The 9,335-nt window shown below is 34.4% G+C and overlaps 1 protein-coding gene across 4 annotated transcripts in view; it reads left to right on the top strand.

The window, feature by feature from the left end:
* The window catches only part of LOC109541249 (NADP-dependent malic enzyme-like), a 51,815-nt gene that overhangs the window by 28,778 nt on the left and 13,702 nt on the right, over positions 1-9,335 (top strand). For all 4 annotated transcript variants that reach the window (XM_048670282.1, XM_048670284.1, XM_048670283.1 and 1 more), the window contains exon 3: positions 2,740-2,898. In XM_048670282.1, coding sequence (XP_048526239.1) covers positions 2,740-2,898 — 159 coding nt within the window. The remainder of the gene's footprint in view (positions 1-2,739; positions 2,899-9,335) is intronic.

A 9,335-nucleotide genomic window follows, 5' to 3' on the forward strand; every position in this document is an offset into this window, starting at 1 on the left:
CAACTGTTAATATCTTCTAGAAATTTTCGAAAAAAAAAATTTCAATATTTTTCTGGTACTCCCCAAGGGAGCCTCTATCACCCCTTAAAAGGAATTACACCAATTTTGAATCACCCTGTATAAATAAAAAGAATATTAAATTGAAATATGCAGATTTTACAGATCTTAAAACCTGATCAGTAGAAGTAACAAATAGTATTAATATTAAAACTTCGAGCACGACTCATCTCGACATTAACCGATTGATCTCGAGTTTAACACAATTGTAATGTTGATATCGAAAAAAATTCTGATAATTAACATTATCTGATAAAGCCTAGTTTAGCCATTTTGGCTTGTTCATGTTGAATGTAATATTAGATACATTGTGAATAAATTGTCATTTTCTACCAGGAATACTTCTTACCCGAATACCATTTTACATTTAACTAACGAAATATTTGGACATTAACCAACGGAAAATGTTATTCTCGATTAACTTAATTTCAAACGTTATTCGGAGCATTGACACAAACAAATAGCAATGGTACATATCCTGATTTTAAAAGCCATTCGACACATTGCCTAAATCGTTACCTATTTACACCGGAAATTTTATATGAAATAGGTATGTATCATATTAAGTATCCTAAGTAGACCTGAACAAATTGACGTTTTCAATGTGTTTATTTTGTGATTTCTTAATAGAGTTAGTGGGCACTTTAGATCCAACGTGTAATATTACAGTTTAATCTCTACAATAGAAATGTAGAAACTGTTGGTCTTTGTCGGAGTCATTTTAACAAAAGGTTAACTAGGAAATGAAATAATTTTGAAATTGCAGCAATTTAATTAAAAATGTGTTAAGTTAAAAATGTAGTATAAATTCTATTCCGAAAACACTTGAATAAACAAAGTTTAATCTATTCTCGATTACAGTTAAACTATAGGTACACACTCACACTGTTCCAGTATACATTTGTTAATTATCGAATAATTAAGCATGTTTCTTGTATTAAACATGCTTATTTATGTGTTATTCTGAATTTTGAATTTCTACACTTTTTGCCGATGCGGCAGTTTTCAGACTCAATATACTTTTTAAATAAATTTCCTGGAAATCTTTGTTTCGGTTTTGAAAACGTCGCAATTTTTACAATTAGGCCGAACGAAATTCGCGTTATGTTTTTCTTACTGCACTCACACTTACTTCAAAAACTAAAAGTAAAGTGCGTAGGTACTAAAATAAAGCAAGGAAATTAACCAGTTATACATAAAATTGCGCTAGAATAATTCAATTAAGAAACTGAAAAGACGGTTTAATTACTAAAAGAATTAGAGACATTTTCTTAAGCAACATTCAAAGTTGGTGTGTTGTTTTTAACCTCGGTGCAGTTGCGTGAAAGTCTGGGATTTCAAATATCGATCAAGATTAAAATACTAGGGCACCGAATTATGCCATACTGAAAGTCGTTTACCCTTATTTTCTGCAGTCATGCTTCTGATTCACCCCTTCTAACATGACAGACCACTGGTGGAACTTAGTTCCAAAAGTTTGTCAGCAAGTGCCCATACCGGAAAATTTAGGGGACGTCTTAGGAAGGGTAAATAATAATAAGTAGTCGTTATATTTTTGTCCCGCTTTGAAATAAAACTTCCAACAAACTGTCGGTATACAACTATAGTGATTTGTTTTATCGCGTAAATTTGTTGAAAGCAATGTATAAAGTATAATAACACGGCACTCATTAAAACAAAGACATCTATTAACCCTCGTAAAAATACGACACATTTATATGTTATATAATTCGCATTTCAGCAATACTATAATTTACTTTCTACTGCGATCATTCGAAAATGTTCTCGTTTGCTTGCGTAAAATTCTTAAGGCGAATAGTAGACAACAATCCTCTAAATGAGGATAACAACCACAACAACAAGGAAGGAAAAAATTAGAAATAATTAAAAAATAAATTTGTATAAAATGTTCCATCTAATGATGACGATGCATATGAATGTGTATAAGATTAATTTAACGTATCTTCTTACTCTCGTATGGAAAAGGTGTATTTCGATGATTTTATAAAAAAGTTAAGGGCAGAATGATGTTTGAAATATAATCTTAGGTATATATTTTCTGACAATGAGACCTCATATTGGTCAAATTAATATTGGTATGTGATAAATATCAATGTATATTACAAAGTTGATTGTGTAAGTACTTATTATTAAGTGCTTTTTGTCATGTTGATTTCAAGTTCATTTGAGAAGTACCTATTTAAATTAAAGTAAATAATACTACCAGATGATATTATATACATGGGCTATAGGAATAGGGGAATGGAACGAAAATTTTCCGTTTGATACAATTGGAATTATACACATTGAAAGTACGAAACGTATTTTTTAAAACCCTATAGGTACATGAAAGGTTATTTATTATTGAAAAGGTCAACATTTTATACTCAATTCAAATCTAACACACTTTCTGCCAAAACTACGAGAAATATTTACCTGAACGTACTATCCACAAATCTAAATTACGTTTAACGGTAAAAGTAGAAAATGAAAAGTAGAAATGTAAAAAATATTTACTGTTTTAAAACTTTTACTCAATTTCTTAAAGGATTATTCATTATACAAGCAATATTTAGAAAATTAATAGAATAGTGGTGAAAGTAAATTAATCAATAGCAAACAATAAAATTTCATTAGCTCTTACAAAAATTGTATATTTAATATTTATTTATTTATTTTCAGGGTCTTGCATTTAGCTTCGAAGAACGTCAAGCTCTCGGTATACACGGGCTGTTACCCCCTAAAGTTAAAACTCAAGAAGAGCAGGTGGAACATTGCAAAATTTGCTTGGATAGGCTAGATGATCCTCTTAATAAATACATGTTTCTAAGTGGATTATTGGTAAGTTATTCTTATAATAGATATACATAGTTTCACAGGTTAAAGCACGGAAAAGATTTCGGCTAAACTTTTTAGAGAGTTTTAGACATTTTCATTTTATGGATATAAAAGTTTTACCTTGGGTACATTTAATAAATATTTTACAATGCATAAAATGTCTTAATTACTAGATTTAATCCAACGTTAAATTTCTTCACCATTTTGTTACGCTATTAGATCTAACGGTTTTTGAGATATTTGGTGTTTTGTTAGAAATTTTTTTATTTTTTTATTTTATTATTATAGCAATCTAGTACAGTATACTAATAAGCCATTTGTCTTTAACTTAATCTACTACTTTAAAAAACACAAAGCACACACATCCTCCGATAGTCACTCTGTCCGTAATATTATAGTACATCGGTTTGACATGTACTCTCTCACAAATTCTTGCTTTCTAAACCAGTTCGAATGGTTTAGTTCTTTTGAGTCAGGGTTTGCTGCAATACCTCCCACAAATGTAATTCATTTTCGCTTTTTAATTGTTGCTGTGTAAGTGCAAACTTATTCGTTATTGTTGCCATCTTCCGATGGTTGTTCCTGACCTTTATATCGTCTTGTTGATATTTGTCACACGATTGCTTGACGGCCTTGACCGCAATACCACCTCGTATGGAATGGTATTTAATCGACGTATGCCTCTAACTGTAAACACCACTATCACCGCGACTAGAACACGTCTACTCACATCGACAGCTATATGTATACTCAATGAAACTGTTAGAAATGGGAATAATTTTTAAAGTTGAAGTTTTCTAAAGAATTTTTACAGGGTATTTCGACATTGTTTTCAAGCAATTGCACGTTTTCAAACATAATAATTTGCTTGATTTAAATGGAAAACTGTATTTTTTATGTCACAAACAGATGCAAAATGTAATTGTCTTTTGAATACAATGCAAGATTTCTTAAAACTAACTCCTCGAAATTTCACGAGACTTGCATATTTTCGGGATTCATGCGTTACATATAGCAAGCTATTTAAAACAAAAGTACAAATAAAAGCATATTTGCAACAAACATCCAGAAATACTACCTTTGAGTCAACGAGTACAACGGAACTATCAATACATATTCAAAATGACGACCGGCTGACGCGCCATATAGCATATAACCTTAAACTTTCGGAAGCTCTTTTCTCGAATTGTTAGAAGTTTGCTATAAGCTACTACTTACACATATCCGCTTAAAAAAATCCGGAAGGGTCAAATCTGGTACCCACGCAAGTCAGATTTGATAGCAGCTTCTTCCAAACCAGCACTGGTGAAAAGAAAGATTTAAAAGGACATGAAACCACATGGCTGCTCCAATGTCTAAGAGAATGGAATGTCTTTTTTAAGTTAGTTGATGGAAAATTCTGAAAACAGTTCTCAATGTCCTTGGAAGAAAAGACCAATGAAAATATTTTTGTTGTAGTGTATTGGTGGCCGTGATGCTAACGGGTGAATGATGTCCGTTGGGGTTTTGAGCTAATCAGTCAATAGACAGCAGCAAAACTTATACTGTTTTTCTTGGACCAACGTTTTGCATATATTTTAGCCAACGGGACCAGAGCGGTTTCAGTCTTAAACATAGTAAGAATTGTTTGTCACTAATAAGAGAAATTCTTACAAAAGTAAAATCAAATATAAGAGAAGTGGGTAAAAAAATTATTTGTGGTAAGTGAGCTTATTTATGTATGAGACTCTCTAGGATATGTATCATAAATTATTTTATAATTTGGTTAATGATTTGTTTCTATGTTATATTTACTTAAGACTGAAACCATTCTGTTCCCATTTTAGAGCCCTGAGAACGATAAAATATAACGAAAACGTTGGCAGAAGAAAAATACTGTTTTTTATTATTAATCCAAACACCTCAATGAGCATCTTTCACCAATTAGCATCACGATCACCAACTACAATAAAATAAATGTTCTTCCAAGGACATTTGCATGGAGAAATGTTTTTATAATTTTGGATCAACTAACTTAAGGACTTAACACAGCCATGTGCTTATTTTTGTATGACTATGACTTTTGTTGACTTTTCTCGCGGCAGAATTCCACTTTACTTTGAAATCTAGTAGGATGTTAGCTTTTTTTAGTCTTTTTTTCAAAGCTCTTTTTACTAATCGTTCGATTGGGCCAAGCTCTAGGCAATTTGGTGGTATGGTTTCCCTAGACACCAAAACGACTCTATTCATTTGGAACCATTCTACAGCGGCTGTAAGCAGTAGTGACAGGAATGTTGTTTTAAGAACTGCAACAATCTTTCTTAAAGACACTCTCTTACGTAAATTCCGTAGTTTATCGTCTCATTTTATTACAAAAAAATTACTGGGCTCCCCACAGTTACACATCTTGCCACACGAGAAACTTCTTGGGAAACTTTAACTTTTCTTAGTCCCCTGAACCCTTCATGACACCTCCGCGCTTACACCCTGCGGAAAATTCTTGACTCGGCACCTGGGAGAAGTCACAAAGAACGTCGTCATAAATCAGTGTTAAATTTTCGAGCCCATTCTTTGTTTCCAGATTCTTATTTGCATTTCTGTGTGATGTCGTCTCAACTTTATAAGTCTTGAAGCCCATTTTGGTTTTGATTCGACGTACGGTGCTCTCACCGCAGCCTACTTTATTGTCCATTTTCCGGTTGGATAACCGAGAATTATTCTCCAGTTTCTCCACAACATTCTTTACTCTTTGTGGACGTGTAAATTCTCTCTTCCTACCCGAACGCACTTTTTGGATCGGTTAATGTTAACTTGAACAGTTTAATAACTTTAATTTCTTCATTTTGAACTTTAACTTTCGTCTTTTGTACCGTATGTTGTCTTGATCCTCAGTGGAAACTAACCGGGAATGGTATAAGGTTTGAAAAACGGCTTAGAAAATGTTGTCGAAACAGTCAGAGGCAAGCAGTCAAGCTGTCAGAAGCGTACGTGGCGAAAGTCACTGTAATGGGTAAATGTGATTCTTTCGCTAGCGATAATAATGGCGAAACTACGTAATTTCGTTTTCATATGCATTTTCTTAAAACCTGATAATGAAACAAGGTTAAAATACTAAACAAATTTCTACTTTTGCAAAATACCAAAAATCTCAGAAACCGTCACCTTTAAGCGAGATAACTCTTGTCATATATCAAACAGAAGCTGTAAATTGTGAGGTCCCTTAAAAGGTGCTACTGTATAAAAACTATTTTTTATACTTTCACATTCTTGTGTGTTTAAAATTGCTTATGCAGGTTGACTAATTACTTATTGACCATTTCTTTCTTTTTGGCCTCTCTTACTTTATTTAAATTTTTATTTAATTTTGTCTAGTTAGTTCTTACATCTTTGATTATTCCCTTGTCAAGTTCTTCTTCTTCTTATTCTTTGTAAAGACCTTTTGTTCTGTTTATTTCGTGTGGTCAAGTTGTTGATTTTCCTGTGATATAGATGGGTCTTTAACCAGCTGGATTTCCATTCCCCACAATCTTAGCTATTCTTTCGGGGTCCATTCTTTCTACATGGTCCGGCCAGCATCTTCTGCGCTTTCGTCCCCATCTGATTACATTATCCACCTTGCAGGTCTGTCTTATTGTTGCGCTCCTCACTCTATCCCGTAGTGTTTTTCCCGCTATTGACCTTAGAGTCTTTATCTCTGCCGTTCTTAACATACATTTTGTTTTGTTTGTGTCTGCTCGGGTCTCGAAGCCGTAGGTCAGTATTGCTCTTGCGCATATCTTGTATATATAACTTTACTACCGATGCTCATATGTTTGTTGTTCCATATGACGTCTCTTAAGTAACCGGATGTCAACGAGGCCTTGTTGATCTGGGTTTGTTGCGGCTAGAAATATCCGCTCCAAGGTATCTAAAAGTTGTGACTTGCCCGACAATTTCATTATTTATAACCGGCTTACATCTCGTTGGTTCTCTGGCAAATGGCATACATTTTGTCTTGGATATTAATATTTGCATATTAAATTGTGTGCTGACCTGATTGAATCTGTAAAGTTGTCTTTGCAAATTGTCCTCCGTTTCTGCCAATATTGTCGCGTCATCAGCGTAGTAATATTTTCTAATGGGTTTTCTGTTGATTTTATACCCCATTCTTAAGCCGCTGATCTTTTCAATGATCTCGGCCATAATCAAGGTGAACAGAAACGGGCTTAAGCTATCTCCTTGCCTTTTACCCTGCGATATCGGAATGTCATTTATTGTCTTATGATCAACTTTAATTCGGGTTGAATTGCCTGTGTTTAGGCAGTATACTGTTTTTCTGATTCTTGCCGGCGTTCGTTTTTTTCTTCAAGATGTTGATATCAAGGTGTTGATAATGTCTTCCAGTCGGACACGGTCAAATGCTTTTGATAAATCGAGAAAACATGCAAAAGCGGGGGTGTCGAATTCTATTGCTTTTTCTTTTATTTGGCTTATGATAAATAGGACGTCAGTTGTAGACCTATTTCTCCGGAATCCCTGCTGTTCGCCTTTAATTTCGATATGTTGTTCTTTAATAAGGCCGGTGAATAATTTCATGGAGGACCATAGAAGAGTTATACCCCTGTGGTTTTCTGGGTTGGTTTTTTGTCCTTTTTTGAAGGTGGAAATGGTGAAGCTCTTGTGCCAATCGTCGGGGATTGTTTGTGAGCTTAATATTCCATTGAAAAGTTGCGTTAGTTTTTTTGTGAGTTCATTACCGCTATACTTTAGAAGTTCGTTGGGTATATTGTCCACACCCGGTGCTATTCTATTTTTAAGCTTTTTTGTTTTGTTTTTTACTTCTTCATCCGTGAATGATATTGGCACCTCCTCTCCTTCATCTTCTGCCTGCTCAGCTGCTGGCTAGCTTTTTCGCCTCCTCCCAGAACCATGGTGTGTTGTGGTTTTGGCATGCACGTTAATTTTTCTTTTTCCTAAGAATTATTTCGCGGCTTTATGGATACACGCTTTTATCCTTTCCCAGTTCTCATTGACATTGCCGTCGGTTATATTTTCGTTTAGTAGTTTGTTGGTAAGTCTCCGCTGGTATAATTCTTTTGTACCGTAAAAGTCGAGTTATATTTTTCCATATATAATCCATGTTATATTTTTCGATATTTAGCGATTCTTGATTACGTTTCTGATGTTTTTCCACTGTTATCTTTCCCAAGACAAGATTATGGTCCGTGCCAACATTGGCTGATGTTAGCACTCTTACGTGATTGATTTGTTGTAGGGTTATAGCTCTGTTCGTTATTATATAGTCAATGATGGATTTTTGGCCTCTTGTATTACAAAAGGTGTATTTATGTTGGAAAAAGGTGTTATTTATTCTTATCTCATTTCTGGTGCAAAAATGGATTAGGGACTCGCCGTTCTCATTGAGTTCACCGTTCACCACCGTTCGTTAAACTTCTGTTTTACCTGGAATTTCTACTGTGCCAATTCGAGCATTAAAGTCGCCGAGAAGTATTAACCTTTCGCTGTTGGGTATTTGGTCTATAGTGGTTTGTAGGGAGTTATAAAAGCTTTCAGTCTTCTCTTGGCTTGGATATATCGGGAGCATAGATGCTAATTAGATGTAGTGGGCCCCCGGGGGATGTCATGTTGATTCTTAGGATCCTATCATTTACGTATTCTGTTTTCAATAATGTCAGAGTACCTATCATGTATAAGAATACCCACACCTGTGTTGGCGCGGTCTTGCTTTGGTTTTCCACAGCAGGCAAAGATGTAATCTTGGTATTTGATAGTTTCCTTTCCCTTTCTTTTGGCCTCAGATGTTCCACATATGTCTGTTTTATGCTTTTCCATTTCCATAATCATCTTCTGATCTCTACCATTCCAAGAGGTGATATTCCAGCATGCAAATCTAGTGGGAATAAATTTTTGTTTTTGCGTTGTGCTTGTTCTCGCATGGGTCGTCATCGAAATCCGTTCATTATCCGAGGCATGACCTTTGTTTCTGTGAGCTATGATTGTTTTTTTTGGCCTAGCCTAACTTTGGAATCCTCCACACTTCATCCTTAATCCACTTAACTCTAAAGTGACTAAAGGACTTATTGTTTGATTCTCAACTATTTTATCAAACCCATTTTTGATTGAATTTTTCATAGAAGATGAGATTATTTTGATGGATTTCATATTTTTGAGCTACTGGTGATGTTTTAATATTTCTCAAATTTACAGTTTTCACAAATTGTCAGTTATGTATTTGAGTAGTGTTTTATTCAATTTTGTCTTGATTCGTACTGGACTAATTGGCCGTTAAATTTTGAATTATTGCGAGTTTTAATCTTCTCAATCATGTTAGGTTTATCTTCGGAAATTTCGGTTTTCACACAATGGCCAAGGCCAAATTAGTTTTATTGTTGAATGTTTTCCGGGCTTTGAAGTCGTGGTCTATGGGAATTTCTCCCTGGCGTTTCGTCCACAACTGCGGT

The sequence above is a fragment of the Dendroctonus ponderosae genome, unplaced genomic scaffold (assembly GCF_020466585.1).
Source record: "Dendroctonus ponderosae isolate FM_Combo_2020 unplaced genomic scaffold, Dpon_F_20191213v2 Dpon_F_20191213_1, whole genome shotgun sequence".
NCBI lineage: Eukaryota > Metazoa > Arthropoda > Insecta > Coleoptera > Curculionidae > Dendroctonus > Dendroctonus ponderosae.